The 24,850-nt window shown below is 45.3% G+C and overlaps 1 protein-coding gene across 1 annotated transcript in view; it reads right to left on the minus strand.

The window, feature by feature from the left end:
- The window catches only part of PPP4R4 (protein phosphatase 4 regulatory subunit 4), a 2,085,322-nt gene that overhangs the window by 1,034,290 nt on the left and 1,026,182 nt on the right, over nucleotides 1-24,850 (minus strand). Inside the window, exon 10 of the mRNA XM_085626471.1 lies at nucleotides 14,539-14,705. Within this exon, the coding sequence (XP_085482597.1) occupies nucleotides 14,539-14,705 (167 nt within the window). The remainder of the gene's footprint in view (nucleotides 1-14,538; nucleotides 14,706-24,850) is intronic.

The following is a 24,850-nucleotide window of genomic DNA, read 5'->3' on the forward strand; positions in this document are numbered from 1 at the left end:
TCATTACACAAATTAAAACATATTTTCATCCCTTAGTGGGCTCCAGAATGACCAGCATGTTGATTTCGCCCCACCTGCTGCGCTGTATTCAGCAAGACCAGTTCTCGCTACAGCCTCCTTCGTTGCTCCTCGGATGGTTCTGCCCCCCACGGCAGGGCAGCCGTGTGAATTAATGTAATAAACAAATGCCCGAAAGCTTGGGAGCGAACACATCAGCAGGTGAACCATCCGGTCTTCACTTGGGCGGCTCGTACATTTTCACGCACAAGGAACTTGCTTCGCCATTGCAGATTAATCATCAGACCTGACGCGTTTCAGGGCTCACGCCCTTTCTTCAGAGGTCGCTGTGAGTGTTTGAAATCGCAGGGGGTTCTGGGCATGCTCCTTCATTTATATCACCCTTGGTGGGCCCCGCTGAGCGCGAGTCGTTATTGGTGCATGCTGGGATGTGTTGTCCCGTATAGAACATAATTAACTTTAAGTAAGTCCTGCGCTCATTACACAAATTAAAACATATTTTCATCCCTTAGTGGGCTCCAGAATGACCAGCATGTTGATTTCGCCCCACCTGCTGCGCTGTATTCAGCAAGACCAGTTCTCGCTACAGCCTCCTTCGTTGCTCCTCGGATGGTTCTGCCCCCCACGGCAGGGCAGCCGTGTGAATTAATGTAATAAACAAATGCCCGAAAGCTTGGGAGCGAACACATCAGCAGGTGAACCATCCGGTCTTCACTTGGGCGGCTCGTACATTTTCACGCACAAGGAACTTGCTTCGCCATTGCAGATTAATCATCAGACCTGACGCGTTTCAGGGCTCACGCCCTTTCTTCAGAGGTCGCTGTGAGTGTTTGAAATCGCAGGGGGTTCTGGGCATGCTCCTTCATTTATATCACCCTTGGTGGGCCCCGCTGAGCGCGAGTCGTTATTGGTGCATGCTGGGATGTGTTGTCCCGTATAGAACATAATTAACTTTAAGTAAGTCCTGCGCTCATTACACAAATTAAAACATATTTTCATCCCTTAGTGGGCTCCAGAATGACCAGCATGTTGATTTCGCCCCACCTGCTGCGCTGTATTCAGCAAGACCAGTTCTCGCTACAGCCTCCTTCGTTGCTCCTCGGATGGTTCTGCCCCCCACGGCAGGGCAGCCGTGTGAATTAATGTAATAAACAAATGCCCGAAAGCTTGGGAGCGAACACATCAGCAGGTGAACCATCCGGTCTTCACTTGGGCGGCTCGTACATTTTCACGCACAAGGAACTTGCTTCGCCATTGCAGATTAATCATCAGACCTGACGCGTTTCAGGGCTCACGCCCTTTCTTCAGAGGTCGCTGTGAGTGTTTGAAATCGCAGGGGGTTCTGGGCATGCTCCTTCATTTATATCACCCTTGGTGGGCCCCGCTGAGCGCGAGTCGTTATTGGTGCATGCTGGGATGTGTTGTCCCGTATAGAACATAATTAACTTTAAGTAAGTCCTGCGCTCATTACACAAATTAAAACATATTTTCATCCCTCAGTGGGCTCCAGAATGACCAGCATGTTGATTTCGCCCCACCTGCTGCGCTGTATTCAGCAAGACCAGTTCTCGCTACAGCCTCCTTCGTTGCTCATCGGATGGTTCTGCCCCCCACGGCAGGGCAGCCGTGTGAATTAATGTAATAAACAAATGCCCGAAAGCTTGGGAGCGAACACATCAGCAGGTGAACCATCCGGTCTTCACTTGGGCGGCTCGTACATTTTCACGCACAAGGAACTTGCTTCGCCATTGCAGATTAATCATCAGACCTGACGCGTTTCAGGGCTCACGCCCTTTCTTCAGAGGTCGCTGTGAGTGTTTGAAATCGCAGGGGGTTCTGGGCATGCTCCTTCATTTATATCACCCTTGGTGGGCCCCGCTGAGCGCGAGTCGTTATTGGTGCATGCTGGGATGTGTTGTCCCGTATAGAACATAATTAACTTTAAGTAAGTCCTGCGCTCATTACACAAATTAAAACATATTTTCATCCCTTAGTGGGCTCCAGAATGACCAGCATGTTGATTTCGCCCCACCTGCTGCGCTGTATTCAGCAAGACCAGTTCTCGCTACAGCCTCCTTCGTTGCTCCTCGGATGGTTCTGCCCCCCACGGCAGGGCAGCCGTGTGAATTAATGTAATAAACAAATGCCCGAAAGCTTGGGAGCGAACACATCAGCAGGTGAACCATCCGGTCTTCACTTGGGCGGCTCGTACATTTTCACGCACAAGGAACTTGCTTCGCCATTGCAGATTAATCATCAGACCTGACGCGTTTCAGGGCTCACGCCCTTTCTTCAGAGGTCGCTGTGAGTGTTTGAAATCGCAGGGGGTTCTGGGCATGCTCCTTCATTTATATCACCCTTGGTGGGCCCCGCTGAGCGCGAGTCGTTATTGGTGCATGCTGGGATGTGTTGTCCCGTATAGAACATAATTAACTTTAAGTAAGTCCTGCGCTCATTACACAAATTAAAACATATTTTCATCCCTTAGTGGGCTCCAGAATGACCAGCATGTTGATTTCGCCCCACCTGCTGCGCTGTATTCAGCATGACCAGTTCTCGCTACAGCCTCCTTCGTTGCTCCTCGGATGGTTCTGCCCCCCACGGCAGGGCAGCCGTGTGAATTAATGTAATAAACAAATGCCCGAAAGCTTGGGAGCGAACACATCAGCAGGTGAACCATCCGGTCTTCACTTGGGCGGCTCGTACATTTTCACGCACAAGGAACTTGCTTCGCCATTGCAGATTAATCATCAGACCTGACGCGTTTCAGGGCTCACGCCCTTTCTTCAGAGGTCGCTGTGAGTGTTTGAAATCGCAGGGGGTTCTGGGCATGCTCCTTCATTTATATCACCCTTGGTGGGCCCCGCTGAGCGCGAGTCGTTATTGGTGCATGCTGGGATGTGTTGTCCCGTATAGAACATAATTAACTTTAAGTAAGTCCTGCGCTCATTACACAAATTAAAACATATTTTTATCCCTTAGTGGGCTCCAGAATGACCAGCATGTTGATTTCGCCCCACCTGCTGCGCTGTATTCAGCAAGACCAGTTCTCGCTACAGCCTCCTTCGTTGCTCCTCGGATGGTTCTGCCCCCCACGGCAGGGCAGCCGTGTGAATTAATGTAATAAACAAATGCCCGAAAGCTTGGGAGCGAACACATCAGCAGGTGAACCATCCGGTCTTCACTTGGGCGGCTCGTACATTTTCACGCACAAGGAACTTGCTTCGCCATTGCAGATTAATCATCAGACCTGACGCGTTTCAGGGCTCACGCCCTTTCTTCAGAGGTCGCTGTGAGTGTTTGAAATCGCAGGGGGTTCTGGGCATGCTCCTTCATTTATATCACCCTTGGTGGGCCCCGCTGAGCGCGAGTCGTTATTGGTGCATGCTGGGATGTGTTGTCCCGTATAGAACATAATTAACTTTAAGTAAGTCCTGCGCTCATTACACAAATTAAAACATATTTTCATCCCTTAGTGGGCTCCAGAATGACCAGCATGTTGATTTCGCCCCACCTGCTGCGCTGTATTCAGCAAGACCAGTTCTCGCTACAGCCTCCTTCGTTGCTCCTCGGATGGTTCTGCCCCCCACGGCAGGGCAGCCGTGTGAATTAATGTAATAAACAAATGCCCGAAAGCTTGGGAGCGAACACATCAGCAGGTGAACCATCCGGTCTTCACTTGGGCGGCTCGTACATTTTCACGCACAAGGAGCTTGCTTCGCCATTGCAGATTAATCATCAGACCTGACGCGTTTCAGGGCTCACGCCCTTTCTTCAGAGGTCGCTGTGAGTGTTTGAAATCGCAGGGGGTTCTGGGCATGCTCCTTCATTTATATCACCCTTGGTGGGCCCCGCTGAGCGCGAGTCGTTATTGGTGCATGCTGGGATGTGTTGTCCCGTATAGAACATAATTAACTTTAAGTAAGTCCTGCGCTCATTACACAAATTAAAACATATTTTCATCCCTTAGTGGGCTCCAGAATGACCAGCATGTTGATTTCGCCCCACCTGCTGCGCTGTATTCAGCAAGACCAGTTCTCGCTACAGCCTCCTTCGTTGCTCCTCGGATGGTTCTGCCCCCCACGGCAGGGCAGCCGTGTGAATTAATGTAATAAACAAATGCCCGAAAGCTTGGGAGCGAACACATCAGCAGGTGAACCATCCGGTCTTCACTTGGGCGGCTCGTACATTTTCACGCACAAGGAACTTGCTTCGCCATTGCAGATTAATCATCAGACCTGACGCGTTTCAGGGCTCACGCCCTTTCTTCAGAGGTCGCTGTGAGTGTTTGAAATCGCAGGGGGTTCTGGGCATGCTCCTTCATTTATACCACCATAAGTTCCTTGTGCGTGAAAATGTACGAGCCGCCCAAGTGAAGACCGGATGGTTCACCTGCTGATGTGTTCGCTCCCAAGCTTTCGGGCATTTGTTTATTACATTAATTCACACGGCTGCCCTGCCGTGGGGGGCAGAACCATCCGAGGAGCAACGAAGGAGGCTGTAGCGAGAACTGGTCTTGCTGAATACAGCGCAGCAGGTGGGGCGAAATCAACATGCTGGTCATTCTGGAGCCCACTAAGGGATGAAAATATGTTTTAATTTGTGTAATGAGCGCAGGACTTACTTAAAGTTAATTATGTTCTATACGGGACAACACATCCCAGCATGCACCAATAACGACTCGCGCTCAGCGGGGCCCACCAAGGGTGATATAAATGAAGGAGCATGCCCAGAACCCCCTGCGATTTCAAACACTCACAGCGACCTCTGAAGAAAGGGCGTGAGCCCTGAAACGCGTCAGGTCTGATAATTAATCTGCAATGGCGAAGCAAGTTCCTTGTGCGTGAAAATGTACGAGCCGCCCAAGTGAAGACCGGATGGTTCACCTGCTGATGTGTTCGCTCCCAAGCTTTCGGGCATTTGTTTATTACATTAATTCACACGGCTGCCCTGCCGTGGGGGGCAGAACCATCTGAGGAGCAACGAAGGAGGCTGTAGCGAGAACTGGTCTTGCTGAATACAGCGCAGCAGGTGGGGCGAAATCAACATGCTGGTCATTCTGGAGCCCACTAAGGGATGAAAATATGTTTTAATTTGTGTAATGAGCGCAGGACTTACTTAAAGTTAATTATGTTCTATACGGGACAACACATCCCAGCATGCACCAATAACGACTCGCGCTCAGCGGGGCCCACCAAGGGTGATATAAATGAAGGAGCATGCCCAGAACCCCCTGCGATTTCAAACACTCACAGCGACGTCTGAAGAAAGGGCGTGAGCCCTGAAACGCGTCAGGTCTGATGATTAATCTGCAATGGCGAAGCAAGTTCCTTGTGGGTGAAAATGTACGGGCCGCCCAAGTGAAGACCGGATGGTTCACCTGCTGATGTGTTCGCTCCCAAGCTTTCGGGCATTTGTTTATTACATTAATTCACACGGCTGCCCTGCCGTGGGGGGCAGAACCATCCGAGGAGCAACGAAGGAGGCTGTAGCGAGAACTGGTCTTGCTGAATACAGCGCAGCAGGTGGGGCGAAATCAACATGCTGGTCATTCTGGAGCCCACTAAGGGATGAAAATATGTTTTAATTTGTGTAATGAGCGCAGGACTTACTTAAAGTTAATTATGTTCTATACGGGACAACACATCCCAGCATGCACCAATAACGACTCGCGCTCAGCGGGGCCCACCAAGGGTGATATAAATGAAGGAGCATGCCCAGAACCCCCTGCGATTTCAAACACTCACAGCGACGTCTGAAGAAAGGGCGTGAGCCCTGAAACGCGTCAGGTCTGATGATTAATCTGCAATGGCGAAGCAAGTTCCTTGTGCGTGAAAATGTACGAGCCGCCCAAGTGAAGACCGGATGGTTCACCTGCTGATGTGTTCACTCCCAAGCTTTCGGGCATTTGTTTATTACATTAATTCACACGGCTGCCCTGCCGTGGGGGGCAGAACCATCCGAGGAGCAACGAAGGAGGCTGTAGCGAGAACTGGTCTTGCTGAATACAGCGCAGCAGGTGGGGCAAAATCAACATGCTGGTCATTCTGGAGCCCACTAAGGGTTGAAAATATGTTTTAATTTGTGTAATGAGCGCAGGACTTACTTAAAGTTAATTATGTTCTATACGGGACAACACATCCCAGCATGCACCAATAACGACTCGCGCTCAGCGGGGCCCACCAAGGGTGATATAAATGAAGGAGCATGCCCAGAACCCCCTGCGATTTCAAACACTCACAGCGACCTCTGAAGAAAGGGCGTGAGCCCTGAAACGCGTCAGGTCTGATGATTAATCTGCAATGGCGAAGCAAGTTCCTTGTGCGTGAAAATGTACGAGCCGCCCAAGTGAAGACCGGATGGTTCACCTGCTGATGTGTTCGCTCCCAAGCTTTCGGGCATTTGTTTATTACATTAATTCACATGGCTGCCCTGCCGTGGGGGGCAGAACCATCCGAGGAGCAACGAAGGAGGCTGTAGTGAGAACTGGTCTTGCTGAATACAGCGCAGCAGGTGTGGCGAAATCAACATGCTGGTCATTCTGGAGCCCACTAAGGGATGAAAATATGTTTTAATTTGTGTAATGAGCGCAGGACTTACTTAAAGTTAATTATGTTCTATACGGGACAACACATCCCAGCATGCACCAATAACGACTCGCGCTCAGCGGGGCCAACCAAGGGTGATATAAATGAAGGAGCATGCCCAGAACCCCCTGCGATTTCAAACACTCACAGCGACCTCTGAAGAAAGGGCGTGAGCCCTGAAACGCGTCAGGTCTGATGATTAATCTGCAATGGCGAAGCAAGTTCCTTGTGCGTGAAAATGTACGAGCCGCCCAAGTGAAGACCGGATGGTTCACCTGCTGATGTGTTCGCTCCCAAGCTTTCGGGCATTTGTTTATTACATTAATTCACACGGCTGCCCTGCCGTGGGGGGCAGAACCATCCGAGGAGCAACGAAGGAGGCTGTAGCGAGAACTGGTCTTGCTGAACACAGCGCAGCAGGTGGGGCGAAATCAACATGCTGGTCATTCTGGAGCCCACTAAGGGATGAAAATATGTTTTAATTTGTGTAATGAGCGCAGGACTTACTTAAAGTTAATTATGTTCTATACGGGACAACACATCCCAGCATGCACCAATAACGACTCGCGCTCAGCGGGGCCCACCAAGGGTGATATAAATGAAGGAGCATGCCCAGAACCCCCTGCGATTTCAAACACTCACAGCGACCTCTGAAGAAAGGGCGTGAGCCCTGAAACGCGTCAGGTCTGATGATTAATCTGCAATGGCGAAGCAAGTTCCTTGTGCGTGAAAATGTACGAGCCGCCCAAGTGAAGACCGGATGGTTCACCTGCTGATGTGTTCGCTCCCAAGCTTTCGGGCATTTGTTTATTACATTAATTCACACGGCTGCCCTGCCGTGGGGGGCAGAACCATCCGAGGAGCAAGAAGGAGGCTGTAGCGAGAACTGGTCTTGCTGAATACAGCGCAGCAGGTGGGGCGAAATCAACATGCTGGTCATTCTGGAGCCCACTAAGGGATGAAAATATGTTTTAATTTGTGTAATGAGCGCAGGACTTACTTAAAGTTAATTATGTTCTATACGGGACAACACATCCCAGCATGCACCAATAACGACTCGCGCTCAGCGGGGCCCACCAAGGGTGATATAAATGAAGGAGCATGCCCAGAACCCCCTGCGATTTCAAACACTCACAGCGACCTCTGAAGAAAGGGCGTGAGCCCTGAAACGCGTCAGGTCTGATGATTAATCTGCAATGGCGAAGCAAGTTCCTTGTGCGTGAAAATGTACGAGCCGCCCAAGTGAAGACCGGATGGTTCACCTGCTGATGTGTTCGCTCCCAAGCTTTCGGGCATTTGTTTATTACATATGTATATATGTATACATATATATATATATATATATATATATATATATATATATATACTGTACCAAATTTATAAAGGAGTATGTAAAACATAGCAATAACACGTCAACAAAATGCCTCTGAATTGAAATTAATTAAACACCTCCAAAAGCAAGGATTACTTTATTGAAAAAGGTTGCGTAAAACTGATTGTCCTACCTCTGCATCCGCATCTGTAGCCAAATCCAAGCAGTAATGCCGCATAAATGTATACACACTTCTCCACGTTGCTGCGCAGCAAATGTTGTCCAATAGCCGTCCTGCAGACAGAGATGTTGAGGATGATACTGCCCTCGTAGAATGAGCTTTAGGCTTGGAAATAAGTGATTTGCCTGCTTTAGAATGGCAGAAATGAATGGTAGCTGCAATCCACCTGGCAATAGTTGCTTTGGTCACTGAAGCACCTGCTCTTTGTAAACTATAGGAGACGAAAAGCTGATCAGATTTTCAGATATTTTTGGTACCTAACAAATAAAACTTAAGACATCTCTTGATATCTAAAGTATGAAGAGCTTTTTCAGCCAGAGAAGTTGGTTTTGGAACATTTCTTCTCAGAATAACCGGTTCATTAAGGTGGAAAGTAGAAGGTACCTTTGGAATGAATGCTGGGTTCGTTCTAAAGGACATGGTCATTAGTGAAACGGAGATAAAGATCTTTAATCATAATCGCTTGAATTTAGCTGACTCTCCCGGCAGATGTAAGAGCCAACATAAATGCAACTTTCCAGGAAATAAACTTGAGCTCAGCCTTCTGCATAGGCTCAAAAGAGGACTTCTTAAGTTGTGCAAGAACTATATTAAGGTTCTATTCAGGAGGAGGAACTCAAATAGGAGGTGAAACTCTAAACAGTCCTTTCATGAATTGTTTCACCAGTCGCCAGGAACAAAGAGAAAAACCTTTAGAGGAACGTCGCAAACTGGAAAAGGCAGCAAAATGTACATTAATCAAGGTATACATGAGTCCTGAATTAGCCAGGAAAAGAAGATAAGGTACAAAAAAAATTCTGGAGGAGAATCAAACGGAGGTACATTATTTTGAAGACACAATGAACAGAAGTGTTTTCATTTGAGACTATAGGTTTTTTTAGTAGACACTGCTCTCGCTTTAGATAAAATGTCCTTACAATCCTGTGGCAGATCTAGGTCCTTGAAGTCATTGAATTCAGAAACCATGCATGCAGCTGGAGTGATGCGGGGCGTGGATGGAGAATCTGGCCTTTACACATGGTTAGCAGTGTCAATATTGTTGAAAGGTGATAAGGTCTGCATTCTGAGAGCAGGAGAAGATCTGTGAACCCATGCTGGCAAGGCCAAAACAGAGAGCTTTGAGACTCAAATGACATGTCTCTCTCTTCATTTTCATCAGTAGATTCGCTATTAAATGGTAAGGAGGAAAAGCTTGAGTGAAGATCCCCGACCATCTTATTAGAAACGCATTCCCTATGACCCTCTTTCTGGTTCCGAGCTGGCAAAGAACTGGCATTTCCGGAAAATTAAGTTGAGAATCATCTGGTCTAGTTCCCATTCATGGCAGGAGTTGGAAGTTCTGCTTAGACTATCTGCCAGATTGTTGTCCATCCCTGGAAGATGTTCCACTTTGATGGAGATGTGGTGCGAAAGAATCCATTTCCAGATTTCTTACGCTTCTAGAGAAAGAATGTGGGAGCGTGTACCTTCCTGTTTGTTGAGGTAATGTATGTATGTAGTATTGTCCATTTGTATGAGCAATGAAGAGCCTCATATTCTTGGGAGGAAAGCCTGTAAGACAAAAAAATGATGCGGAAGTCCAGGAAGTTGATGTGCATTTTTGCAAGCGATTTGGACCACTTGCCTCTTATTCGAATATCATGAAGATGCGTCCCCCAGCTGTGTATAGAGGGGTCTGTGGTAAGGATGAAATACAGTGACGAGGAATGAAAAGTTAGCCCTGTTGAGGAATTCTCGGAGGATCGCCACCAGAGAAGCGCTTTTTTCATGGCTGAAGTTATCTGAACTAGGTCATCGAACGACCCGGTTACTTGGAACCCATTGTTGTCCAGCTGCTTTTGTAAGGGTCTCATTTTGAGACTTGCATGAGGTACCATCAAAGTTGCTGAAGACATAATGCATACCAGGGATTTTATTAGGTGTACAGAAGCGAACTCGCTTTCGGTTAGTTTGGTCGCTAATGAAATGATATTTATTTGTCTTTCTGCAGACAAGAATGTCCAGTGTTGGATGGTATCCAAAGTTGCTCTGAAAAAGGTAATCTTTTGGGACGGTTGTAGAAATACTTTTTGATAATTTAGCTTCAGCCCCAAGGAGCAAAACGTCCGTAAGCAGAATGAAGTTGCCTTTGAGGCCTGCTGATAAGACAGTGCCTTTACTAGCCAGTCGTCGAGATAGGGAAACAGCTGAAGACCCTGAAGTCTGAAACGAGCAGCAACCGGAGCCAGGCACTTGGTGGGGCTGAGTGGAGGCCAAACCGGAGGACTTTGAATTGAAAATGAGCACCTGCTGCAGTGAAACAAAGACATTTTCAATGTTGGGGATGTATTGTGAAATGGAAATATGCATCTTGTAAGTCTGGAGTTGTCATAAAATCTGCATGATTGAGAAGTTGAAGTATATCCTGGAGAGTGACCATGCAGAAGAACTTGTTCTGCAGATACTTGTTTAGATTTCTGAGACCCAGAATGGGTCTCCATTCCCTGACTTTTTCTGTATTTAAAAAGAAGCAGCAATAAAACCCTTTCCCCTCTGAGGACCAGGAACCTTTTCTATAGCTCCTTTCTTAACAATTGGAGATGAAATGGAAGCTATCTTAGGGGTGGATGAGGAGGTGGAACTGTTACAAATTCTAAAGTATGGCCTTACTTTATAGTGTCCAGGACCCATTTGTCCGTTGTAATTTGGCTCTTCTGATCGTAATGCAGAGAAATACTTATTGGATTGATGTTGGTCAAGGATGGGGTCATAAAAGGTGCTGAGATGTTGTCATTGTTTTCTAGTATTGACTCTAGATTGGGTAGCTTGTTTCCTCCGGGCTGTTATGTGGAATATGCAGTGGACCTGCTGCTGATATACTCATAGTGGTAAGATTGGTATATGTGGCTGATATTTATGGTGATTTCCACTAAAGGAAAAATATCCTCGTCCACGTGCTCCTAGAAGAGGTATTTTCCTATACTGGAGCGTCCCTAACGACTTAGAGGTATCAGTATCTTTTTTGATAGCCTGCAAGTCAGTGCCTAATTTGAGCCAGTGTATTCCGGTGTTCGGCACCGGTATGTCATTGTCAACACCGGTGCTTGTGTCAGTCTGCCACAAGGTCATGCTGTCTGGCTAATGTAGTGATGCCCACAACAACAGTCAATTATTAATTCAATATACATAAAAAATGGTTATTACCTGCCGTCAGAGCCATTATTATAGCTTTGGGGACCTGGAATAGTCCAAATTGTCACACATGTATGAGTGTGATAGTTAGTAGTTGTGTTGTTACAGTCATTGACAGCATGGCAGGGGTATTGTGTGGTGCAAGACACAGTGGCCTCCTGATGAGACCCCCAGCACTTTTTTTTTTTTTTTTACTAATTAAGCATTTCTGCAAGGCCTCATCAATGTGCTTCCCAAAGAGCGCATTGCGAATCAAATGGTTTGTCTAAAATCTTTCTCTGAACCTCAGGACGTAAAGTTGTAGATTTCAACCAGCCGTGATGACAGAGAACTGCCGCTCTAAGCTAACTGTCTTAAAGCAAGAGAAGCCATGTCCATGGATATATCAATAATCTCAGAGGCAGATCTTTCATCTTTAAGAAGAATTTTGAGTGCCTCGTCAGGTAAATATTCAAGATATGATGCCACATCGAACGACATCTGGTGGTCATATCATCCTAGAATTGCTAAGGAATGGGCAGCATGCACTGGCGCACCTGCAATGGTGGTAAATCTTTTCCCAATTTTGTCCAAGCGCTGTCTATCTTTATAAGGAGGAGTAGTAATAGGTACTGAAGAATTTCGTGATTTTCGTTGCACAGCCTGAGCAATTACAGAATCTGGCCTCCGATGTCCCTCTAAGCAGGCTGGTGTATCATCAGGGACCTTATATTTTTTATCAATCCTAGTAGGGACTGCTGGCATTGAATATGGTGCTTTCATAATTTTGATCCCTTCCTCCCAAATTTGATCAATAAGGGATTTCCTGAACTGATCCTTAAAATCATACAAAGACTGTTTCACAAGCATCAGCAAATGAGAAAGATTTGCAGCTCTTTTCATCAAAGCATGATAGCCGCCAATATCTTCAGGTGGACAGTAGCATGAGGAGCTGGAGGAGAAGGCATAGGAATTAAGTTGTCTTCCCATTCATAAATAACTGGTAGAGCATTTTGTATTTCACCTTCTTCTACATCATCATCCAGTGGGACTTGATCTTGCTGCACAGGTATTGAAGCCTGCGATTTCAGGGAAGGTGTTACAGATGGCCGAGAATCCGCAGAAAGAGGTGGATATTTTGTTACTTGCACTGATCCCGCTGCTGTTGGGAAACAGGAATGATAGTCAGGCAACATAGCTGTCAAATCTTGCACCAATGCAACAGGCAGCTGTATCATTTGTTTGTGGCGTAGCACCAAAAATTGTGATTTGTTCATAGATTGGTGATACTGTGGACCATAATATTCATCCTCATACTCCTCCTCCTGAAACTTAACATGAAGATGTGAAGGACTGTGAGCGGGACTGAACAATCCATCTTCATCACACTCGTCTAAGAACTGACTAATAGATTAAGGCGAAATATGAGAAGGATCCTGGAAAAAACCTCTTGATAAAGGCATCGCCGTTGAGAATCTTGATGGCAAATTCAGTGTATTGTGCAAGGTAGAAGGTCTCTTTAATTGATTTCATCAACGGTGATACAGGCACCGTCTATGTAGAAAAGACAGTGGTCAGCGACTGTGTTGTCCTTGTCGGTACAGTCGAGGAGCCGCTACCGTCGACGAAGAAGTTGTTGATAACAAAGTAGTCGTCGATGGCGGGGACGTCGTTGATGAAAGTGTCATCAACAGTGGAGGCGCTGTCAGCGGTGAAGGTGCTGACGATGGTGGAGGTGTTGGAGTAAGCCGCAAAGTCGCCTGTGCAGGGGCCGAGGAAGAGATTAGCACCACGTGTGGATAAGGTGCTGTCGATGACAACAAGACTTCCGTCGATTTAATCCTAGTCGACAAACCCTCCGTAAATGATGTAAGCGTTGTCAACGACTGCTGGGAAACTAATTCCAACAGCAGTTTTATTGCTCACGAGGTCTTTTTCGATGATGGCTTTACAGCCTCTGACTGAATTTTTGTATGTTTAGTGGCAGTTTTGGAGGCACATTTTTCCTCAGAAAAGAATAGTTGTTTCCCTTTTTTTGAGGCAGTATGCGCAGACTCATGATGGGTCTGTTTTTTGCTTTTTTATGTCCCTTAAGGTTTACAAAGAGCTATCCCTCTTTTTAGAAAGTTCAACTCATGCCTGTGAACTGAAACATCCTTCCTCATCAGAGAGCACAGAAGATTTTGATTTTAGTCTCTCCAACCAAATAAGCAGTCTTCGTTCTCTATCTTTCAAAGTCTTTGTAGAAAAAGTTCTGCAAATTCCACAGTCTTTTACCTTATGAAAAGGGTACAATCCTTGTGGGGGATCTTCAGCATGCAGTCTTTTCTTACTACATGAGCCGCAAGATCTGAAGAGTGCTTTCTTTGAAGAATCTGACATTTTGAAATCACAATATCCAAGATGAAGAGAAAAAACTGAGCAGAGCTCAGGGAGACTCTGTAACAACGACATGCAGTAGAAAAACTGGGACTTGCCTCTCTGTGGAATGTTCTAGAGGGTGCTGCTGTGTGATTGGTTGTGTTTTAAATTTGGTTCTTTTACAAAAGGATATGGATGGGCTAATGCAGTGACTGTTCAATGCATTTTTGCCTATGATAAGATTAATTACTGCTATTATAAAATTTACCGTGAGACTCCCACCTCAATTGGGGGAATGATTCAAGAATGTAAGTCTATGAAAGATCCAATCCTGTGTGAAAAAGTAGTTTCTGAAACAGATCCTAAAATGGAAGCAGTGGAGGGATAGTGTAATTGGCCCATGCTCTCTGGAAGGACTAAACACAGGAAGAGGCATGACAAATGCATGCCATGGACGAATGGGGAGAAAGAATATGAAAGCGACGATAGAGACAGCAAATGGGAAGCCTATGGGCGGGCTGTCGCTCACAAAGTATATACAACATGTCTCTTTGAGACAGCTCTTGTGTTGTCTAGCTGAGACCTAAAAACAAAGTGGAACAGCAATGCCAAGACAGGAAGAAGGAAAGAGGCTATAGGAGCAAACTGTTGTGGGAAGGAACAAATCATATGGTCTTGTGTGTCTAGTTCAAAAAGATCCCTAAATATTTCAAAGCAAAATGTCTAACAGCATAGCTAAAATTGCACTTTCTTTTATTTGAATTTATAATATGCATATTTTAAAAACATGCATTTTCACTATCATTACAATCAGTTTCTTCCTCACAACCCGTGAGCAATAGATTGATAAACTTTTAACAGTAACTCACTGGAAAGTTGAAAGCACAGTTCTTCCTCACAGACAAATATTTGTTTTCCAACTCTAAGGCTTGAAGTAAATTCTCAGCGTGACCATTTTCTTCCTCTTGCAAACCCAGTCTGCAAAGTTTCTTGTAAAACTCCAAGAACCATATCTGCTGATCCGGGGTAAAAATCCCTAAAATAAATTAGGTAAAAAAAGTGATTTTTTTCCCCAAGGTAAAACAAAAAAAGAATAGCAAAATGACATAAGAATAAAACAATAGGCTTATGAGAAATAAATAAAGCTAAATGAGTTTGATTCTCTATATAACTAATGCATTTCATAAGGTTAAATATGCCACTGCAAGATGAAAAAAACCCAATCAAGATGAAGTTTATCAACCACCATGAAACCAGTGAGACAGGACAAACAAACAAGAGTGGGATTGTGGGATGAAAAGAGATGGATATTAAAGAAAATGTTTGTTTTACCCTAGTCAATGGCTGGAAAAAAAATTGCCAGGCAAAAGGGAAAAAACTGCCTTGCACCCTTGAAATTTAAATGATTTGTCCCCAAAGAAATACTAAGATGGACAGCATTCTAAAACAAGAAGTGTAAGAGTGTGAGTGTGTGTGTGTGTCTGTGTGTAACACTTCATTCAATTTAAAACCGGGGCTACCTGAGGATTTATGTATTTCTGTCTACTCAATTTTTCAGTCTGTATTTTTTTTATCTTTTTGCAAACAGTTTTCCTAATTACACTCTCATAAATATTTCCAACAGATAAAATTGATCCAATTGCTCTAATGAGGGAGGCCAAGAGGATGGGAATGTGTGCTGATGCATTTCATTCCCTAAACTTTATTTGATTTTTGAAGCAACAATCATACAAGTACACATTTCAGTAACATTCCACAAACATCAAAACGAAAATATATAAAACCAGTACATAATTTAAAAAAAGATACACTGTCGAAAGATATAAAATATGGGAGAATAGATAACCCATAGACACCCATAAACAAAATTCTTAGTGCAAAAGGGAAATATCAGTCAGAACACCGATTGAAATGAATGCCTCTAGATGAAAGGACTAATAACTTGCACAAAAAACATCAGCTAGAAACCATGATGCATAAAAACACAATTTGAAAGTAGATAAAAGTTGCAAATATAAAAAGGCAGGCCTGATCCGTCTAAAATGTATGGGCAGCAAAAGGGGCCTTATGTACTTATGGTGGCGTAAAGTGAATCTGGGGCAAATAAGCACTATTTGCATGGTATCACAGAGTGATACGTTGTCTAATATACAAGGAAGCAAATTGGATGGTTTTTACCAGACCCCCTTGGGAACATTAGCAGATGGAATATTGTAGGAGGCTGGCTTAGTATATGGTGCTCACTTATGTAAGTGTAGCACCCTGCACTAATACAGACAACCATTTTGGTGATTTCAGTGGTCTTAGACAACCTGAGAAAGCTCTCTAATTGGTAGCTGTAGAGAGCAGCCTTCAGGCTTAGTCCAGAAGGAGTGTAAAGCAGCTTGTTTCACCAGAACTTAATCTTATTGGTAAAGATTAAGTGAAAAAGAACCACACAGTGTATTAATAAAAATATATATTTATTATAAGACACTGACTAACACATACAGATATCTCCTAAAAGGAAATATACATAAGGCACACAATACTTTGCAATGAAAACAGATAAGTAGCATGAATACACAGTGGTTGCCAGGGGGGTACCAAACAATATACTAAAATAGTGGGATGCGAACCATGACCCAAGTCAAGACTATACCCAGAAGACGTAGAAGCATGGGGGACCCAAGGAACTACCCAAAGTAAGTAACCAGGAACCCCACGGAGGTCGTGTGCAGAGTAGGAACACGACTGCATGCTCATTTCAAGTCAATGGGTAAGTCGTGGTTGCAATTTCAAAGAAGAAGGACCCTTCCCAGTGGACCCTGAAGGAACCCAGAGGGAGACAGAAGGTTGGCGAGCCACCCCACCTGTGGATACCCTAGGAACTAAAACACCTACACTAGGGCAGCTGGGTGCAGGGGTGCGAAGTGGCGTCGGTTACAGCGTCAAACTCTATGGAGGACTGCAGGAAGATGCCGTTGTTGAAGAAGGTGAACATGTCTGGTGGAACGCAAAGGTGGATTCAAGTCTATGCCACTCAGGAGTGACCAGAAGACATGGGAGACAAATGCCCACTGACGTTGGGTGATGCAGGAGACTTGATGATGACCTTGGAGCTGCAGCTGTGAGGACCAGGCAACGCTGTGGAAGACCAAGAGCCGATCACGAGCTGACCCACGTCAGATGTCGAGAGTTGAGGGGGCGGTGTCTGTTCGGGAACACCAACAAGCCTTGGCAAGTATAAACAATTTGGAAAGTGAAAAGGGTGCAGAGTGAGGACCAGCAAGGTCCATGGGACTCACCAAGTGCAGGTGAGTTGGAGCAGGCCCCAAGCAAACAGGGGAGCCCACTCAAATCAAAGAAGTCCCTTAAAAGGACCCAAAAATTTCTGAAGACAACAGTAGCCCAGCCTTACCAGCAGCCAGCTGAAGCAGTGTAAAGGAGACTCGATTCCAGGGGTGTCTATGAGGGATACTGGCCTCAGACTTGGTCTGTAGACAGTGCAGGCCTTGAGGGAGTTGTAGAACCATCACCTGTGTTACTGAGCCTGTTGGAGTCCGTAGGAGTCCAGGATCAGCTATGTTGCGATGCCTGCAGATGCAGGGGAGTGACTCCTTCACTCCAAAGAAGATTCCTTCTGATGTCTTTGATGTTCACAGCTCCTGTGAGGAACCTGTATGGAGCACGGGAACTGAAGGTGCAGCAGACTTGCAGGACGATGAGACCTGGAGCAGACGGAGTCTTCCCGGTTGCAGTCCCCGTTCCCAGAGCAAAGTTCGACGTGGTCAGTTTGACCCAGTCAGCACAATGGGGTCAGAGTGTCCAGATGGTTGAAGATGACGCAGAGTTGGATCTGAACTGAATTCCACGATGAATCTAAGGACCTACCCACAGGTAAGCCCTTAAGTACCCTAAGGAAAGGGTTAGGATGACTCAGGGGTACCTCCCATAGGAGGGGCTGGACAGTGGGGAGGATACTCCCATGGCCTTTGTCCAGTTTTGCACCAGAGCGGGAGTCAACGGCTCCCTGAACTGGTTTGAACTGGAGTATGCAAGGAGGACACCAAGAGTGCCCTTCAAGCAGTCTCAGTGGTGCTGGCAAGCGTCCCCACCCTGCCCCAGTACATTAAACCCTGTCTGGGAGGTGGCCACTCCTCCCTGTGACAGGATATCCATTGTTCTACCTTCCCCTGCTCGAGCTTGGCTCAGCAGCAGGAGGGCAGAATTGTGTCTCTGGTCAGCAGACCTAATTTGCTGTCCGGTTCTGGAAGGCTGGTACCGAGTGCACTGAGGGCCTCCTGGAGGAGAGTTACGGTGCATGGAATCATACCTCCCACACCATCTATGGTGTGGGGGTATGATTCCACCATGATTGATACCAAACATGACCGGGTTTGTTACAGCCAGTTTAGAGTTGGTCTTCGCATAATGACGCATGGCCACTATATATCGTTATGGCTGATGCACTTACAACCCGAGAGAATGGACGCCGAAGGTTGTAGGGGTGTCCCGCTCATGCAGGGGCACCCTCACACTTAGAACCGAGCACCCTGCCTTCAGGATTGAAAAGGCCTGCTTTAGGGGTGACTTATAGGTTTTAAGTGCAGTGACTTCAGATATAGGAAAACCTATATCTTTTGTGCTAGCACCAGTTTACACAGGCGGCAATGGCAGGCCCGTAGTCACAGTTTGTGTGGTCTCCCATGGGTGGCATAATACATGCTTCAGCCCATGGGGAACCCCTGGTGCACCTATGCCCTGGGTACCTCAGTACCATGTACTAGGGACTTATAAGGGTGCACCAGTAGCCAACCTGAGATGTACCAAAGTACGCACCATACCAATTTAGGGGAGGAAGCAGAGAGACTGGGGTCCTGGTTAGCAGGATCCCAGTCAAACTAGTCAAAAAGTGGGGCAAAAAGTTGGGGTAACTATAAAAGCAGATCCTACTTTCCTACAAATATGCTGAGTTTAAAATAAGTCAGAAGACAACGATGATGACTGGACATTTCAAGAAGGAGGTAGGGCTCAATCCCACAGACAGATTTTACCATTATGTATTTAAGAATTGAATTCTTGGTTAAAACAGAAGCCTCCCATTCAGTTGCCACCTTAAGGGTAAAAGCCTGCTTAACCCCCCAAAAAAGATATTTTTTCCGATACCCTCGGGATTAGAGAATAAACCTGGTCTCCCTAAATCTTCAAAGGTGATATTTATACAGTGGAGCCATGGTATATAATATGAATTGTCCAGGGAAAAACAGTTCAGGAGAATCAACCTGTTTCATTTTAACTCCTCCTTGTACCAAACTGACCACCAGAGTTAAAGCGGGCAAAGGCGACTAAAGTCTGTAATAAAATTCACGTTCAATTCTTCCTGTATAATTTCGGCTGGGATGCCCTGTCCAAATGCCAAAAGGGCCCTCAAAAACCTGTTTTCTGCCACCTGGATATGATTGATAGGTTTATTTTCCCAGATCTGACACCCAAAATTTGTCATATGAATGCTTTTGGTCTTGAATACATCTGTCAAAAATTTACGGGGCCTAAGCTGAAACACTTTAAATCATTGCAAATTGAGACTGTTAAAATTATCTGGAAACAAGCTTGTGTTGCTAGAATTCACAAAGAGTCTCTCCAGTCATGGCAGAGGCTCTACAGTCATAGCAGCATTTCTGCATTGCAGTTCTCATTGCCGAGAATCGCTATGAGAGTGGACACCCTACCACGACTGCGGAGACTCTTTGTGAATTGGGCCCTTGGCTCTGGTGGGGAAGCCCTTATAAGACAGACCCGACCCTGGTCCCTCTACATCAGAGGTCTTCAAACTGGGGGGCGCGACCCCCAGGGGGGGCGTGGAAACACCTCTGGGGGGGCGCAAGCTCCACAGAAAGAGATCCCCATTACAGTGTTTATTTGGACGTCTGAAGTACGTTTCCTTCCGGTTTTTTCCCCTACAGAATTAGGGTCGTCACAGGCAGGACTCTCTGATTAGAGGCAGTAGTCACAGTAGCCAATCAGTATATGGAAGCTCAACTCGGACGTTCTTCCAATCAGAGACAGAGCAGCATAGAGGCAGAGCCTTTGTTCTATTTGTTTGAGACAAGATGCGTGTTGATTTACTGGAGATGGGATCGGCCAGATTTAAGGACTGGTTAAACATATTCACATATTGCAATGAACAATTGGATTGCTGTTAACCGATGATGTATGTTCTGTCTGGGACAGGCGCGCAATGCCAATGGGAAACAAAGGCCTTCTGCCCCCCCCTCCCCGCGCCCCCCCCTCCCTCCGTCCGTCGTATGTGTCAGCTCGGGCTGAGACAGCTTCCTTGGCACTCACAAAGCCGCACCAGAGTACTTCACAGGTCTTTAAAAGACAATTTACATGTTAACTAGGCTTTTTGTGAGGCTTTGTTGTTTTTTCACCCCTTCATCTCCACTCTGCCTATTGCTAAAAGAGTTAGCCCAACCCCCGAAATTTGTAGTAGCCCCCACGAAATTTGGCTCAAGTTGCGCCTCTGATCTGGGACTAAATATATTTTCACCACCCCTACTGCTGTGCTCAGAATCCGCTCCGAAACTGCAGCTAATTTTGATGCTTCTGCCAGGCCAGAGAGTGGCGTGCGTTGTACACCATAGATCACTGGAATTTTTATGTGAGGCTAACGAACTATGAGTATGACTGTAATTTCAAGTGCAAGTAACATTACTTGAGAGGCCGAGTGGATGTACTCAGACATTTCACGATGATCTGAGACTGACTAACTATCTTGTGTACTGCTTACTATTGCCAATGATTTCGTACCGAAGCTTTCTGATGGAGCGGGTGTTCTCTTTTTGTTGAATCCACTGCTCTGAGTGCTGACATAAGGGCCAAAAAACTACAGCTGCTGTCTGATTGTGAGGACGGGGTGTCTACTTTCCAGATTATTCAGGGGTACTTTTCTCAGTCCTTGCACTGGATCTGGCTTAATTACTGTACAATGTGCACAAACTACATAAAACCAGGAAGAATATGTTTCTATTCGGTCCTCCCACTCTTCATTTCTCTCTTGGGCTTCTTATAGTACTGTTTCCAGTGCTATTTCCAGTACTTGGAGGCATATATACAAGGAGGCGATAAAAAATTATCGCCGCTTTTGCGGCCGTTTTTGGCCGAAAAGCGGCAATAATTGTATTGCCTAATTAGCAAGGCTACGCTAACGCGTGAAACCTTGCTTTAGCGTCGGGATTCCTAACGCCCAGCTTTGCATCTATAATGGGGTGCAAAGTGGGCGTTCCTGCTCTAACATGACAGCAGAAATGTCGCTAAGCGACATTTCTCCTATCATCAAGCCCCACGCTATGAAGCATAGCGGCAGGAAAAGTAGCGATAACCCCTGTTATCGCTACTTTCCTTACGCCTGCTTCAGGACTGACTTAGCCATGATATCCTATGGAAGGTGGACATCATGGCTAAGTTTGCCTTGCCCTATCATCAAGCTAACGCCACTCTACGTGAGATTATCGCTGGGTTTCCAGCGATAATCTCACGTTAGGCAGTTAGCGTGAGGATTTTTATCGCTGAGGAGATAAGCGTTGCTAATAGCACGCTATCTCAGCGAAAAAAATCCACGTTACCCGGCGATAATTATCCTCACGCTAAGAGCGCTGAGCGATAATTATCGCCGGGTGTTGCTGATATGCCCCTTAATTTGTACTAGATGCGGTCTTGAAAGTTGGGGTTGCATGCACGGACCTTGTGGCAGTTTTCACTCAAAAGAAAGTTTCCCTTCAAATGGTGTTGCATGAGTTCTGTGGTTTTTGGCCAGCTTTACAACTCACAAATCTTACATTTACAAAACAGTGATAATGTTTCGATATTCTGAAAACTAGTTCTCAGATAACACCTCAGGGTAAAAATGGTTATCAAAGATGCTAAATCCCAACTGCTGTGATTGGGGGGTCTCCACGCCTAAAAAATATTGTCTGGGGGGGCTTGGCATAAAAAGTTTGAAGACCTCTGCTCTACATTCTCAACTCAGCAACTCAATTTAGCCATACAATTCCATGAACAGTAGAGGTAATGAACCTCAATGCAGAAGGTGGATAGGCTGGCAGAGAAAGAGATTGAAGTTTCAAGGGTTACAGAGGGATTAAATGAGGCACTAATTATAGACTGCTTAAATCTAGAAGTTCTAAAAATCTTGGCAACTCCTGCAACTGTTCTATCTGCACTCTGCACTCATCCATTTGAATCAATTCTCTTCTCAACCCCACATTCCAAAGGACCTAGTTAAAACGAACTGTGTTGGATAAGAAATATTGGCGATGTTTGATTCGTAGAAGCTTGTGTGTGAAGCTTCTCAGCTTACACTAAAGAAGATAGCAGCAGATTTACTTAGCCGTTTGTCACTCAGGAGTATGGAAGTAGTTATGAGGCTGGGTTTGGTCGATCATTAAAAGTATGAAAAGATGAAAAAGGCTTTACTTAGTAGTTTGGTCTGTGCCTTAACTAGTACCAAGTCAAATTCACTACGCCTGAGGAAAAGTCACGTGAAACATACAATGTATTGTACTATGAAGAACATGTGTTGAGTGGAGGGGCAGAAATAAAAAGAAAGTGGCAACATTTGGTGGGCTGTCAAAAATACTTTTAGCTGATTACTTTTTGGAGGCTTGCAGTCCTAATTTGCATCAGTACATGTGGACACAAATGGTTCCCAACAGTTTCCATTGGCTTGCAAACAGGGTGAACCAGAATGGACAGTCTCATGAACAGCCTCTTCCAAACACTCTTCCTGAACCCTCAGTAAGTCTTTCAGAATGTAAGGATCAAATATCAGGGCAATAACTCTATGTAGTTGTCCAAAGATCGGGACAGCAAAGTATTTTGCTCCCAAGCCAGGCAAGGAAGTAAACAGTATCTGAGAATGGAGAAATAAGATCCCAAATATGGGGTAGCAATATGTGTTTGGCAAAAACATAGTCATCCCTAACACTAACCTGGTGGCTAATGATGACCAGGAACCTAACAAGATGACCATTGAGATGATCATGGTCTCCAAATAACTGTGGACAAAAGACCCAAAGATCCTTCCTAAAGTACTGAGGAAATCTCACAACTTCTTGCAGAATACACTCATTGACAGCAAGAGGGTTATTGTCTACCAGGACTCTGGAGCCAGAATTACAAGGGATGATGAGGAGTATGTTGCGCCAAATAAAATGCTGGAGCAAGATCAGAACTGTTGGTCAACCCTTGTTAAAAAAATATATTACTCAGAAAGTCCAGCAGGCCCTTGTCACCATGCAGGGTGATGGGAAAACAGCAATCTTTGAAGTGGGGCTGATAGTCAATCTCATCATGCATTCTCTTTAGGGCAAAGATCTAATTGCACTGGGGCCAGTAAACAATCTCATCATCGATTGTCTCCAGAGCAATGACCGGAGTGCATGGCGCTGGTGGTGGCTGAGTTGTTATGTGCATCCGTGGCCTCTGAGAGCATTTCAATGGGCATAAAACCAAACACAAAGCTCCATAAAGTCAGGACGAACCACAGAGGAGATTCCCAATGCTGAGCCTGCTGCATAAGAGTCAAAAGTCTGCCATCCACCAAGAGAAAGCCAAAGAAGTTGCAATATCTGCCATGAAATGCCCCTGAGTTCTACCCCAGAACAAAGGGACAGCCAGCGTCTGGTGGTGTAATAATAATGTATCAAGGACTTTCTGAAGCCACTTGTACATGTGGCCCTTGTTCTCAAAGTAACCAAAGAGAGGCTCTTCCAGTATTTATATTGGTCCAGCAGGGAGTGAATGTTGATGAGTTTTGCCAACAAGCTTCACCTTCCAGAACTTTGGTAAGCCTACTGGCCGGATCACTGACAGTGGTTGGGTTTCATTTGAAAGCAAATGATGATACACTGTAGGTCCATGGAATCTTCCTAGCCATTTAGGCAACAAGTAAATACTGATTGGGGCAGTGTCTCTCAGATGAAAGGCTGCCCCTGTGGTTCTTTGTACTGAGTTGAGGATGTTTACCCATGTAGGTTTCCAAAAAGAAGTTCTTTTGGATAGGCAAACCAACACATGTTCATTTACATGGAATCTATTTGGATCGAATGCATGGTGAGTTACTGGTTTTACATATCGGACTACCCCCAGATTAGTGTTCTGGATGAGTGATTGAACAAAATGGCCAAGGTCATGTTTGGCCTTCTGGAAAACAGAGTAAGTAGAACATTGTGATTCCGGGTCTAGTTTTAACATACATGCTACAGAAACATGTTTGGTACAGCCCCGTCATTTCTTTCAATTGATCTGGCATCGGCGTGGTCTTCACTGTTCAGACAGTGGTTAGCTGCTGAACACACCATATCTGGTTCTTCAGCATATTCCACTCATAGCATCGCAGATGTCCCAACGTTTGTTGTATCTGCGTATGTCTATAATTATTGGGAACGGGACGCCATACTTTTCATTAAATGCACGTAGAGAAATGAATCTGTGTTTTGGCCACTGATTATTATCCAACTTTATTATTACTTGAGACATAGATCAATGTCTATTGATGTTTATGAAATATGAGATATCACCTGTCTACTTCAACTGTGCTGTTTTTTGTCTTGTCTTTGTACCTGTTTTTATTGTGTAGAATGATTTTAGAATGAATGTAGATACAATTGATATGTGGATGTGTATTACATAATTTAATATCCATAGGGTATTGTCTGAAGTAAAATTACTTTTGTATTGGTTTATAACATGTTGTCGGGGTTAATGCAAAGTTATATTATGCCAACTTTGTAGATAATTGAGTTGCCCTAGGTGTTTGCACTCTGGTACAGCCCCTCCATCCACAGTGTTCACAGCCAATTACTCTTGTCCAGAAGAGTAGAGAGGGCAACCAGAGGTCTCTCAGAAGCTATTAGGTTAATGATGTGTTGAGACTTATTAAAAAGATGTCCAAGCTCATACACATAGCCAGGAGTAATATTAAGGCAAACCAGGGGCTCATCCAGGTGTAATATACTAAAAAGTCCTCTTTGATAGGAAAGCTTGAGGTGCTATTCATATATTCTAACAGATCAAGTGCTTTAGGAGACAAATAGACTAGTCCATATAGTATCAGTGAAGTTAATGACTTCACTGACTTTGGTAACACTTAGGAGGCTCATTGTGATTTCCAGTCACCAGGCTTAATCTTTGGAATTT

Source organism: Triturus cristatus, chromosome 9 (genome assembly GCF_964204655.1).
Source record: "Triturus cristatus chromosome 9, aTriCri1.1, whole genome shotgun sequence".
Lineage (NCBI taxonomy): Eukaryota > Metazoa > Chordata > Amphibia > Caudata > Salamandridae > Triturus > Triturus cristatus.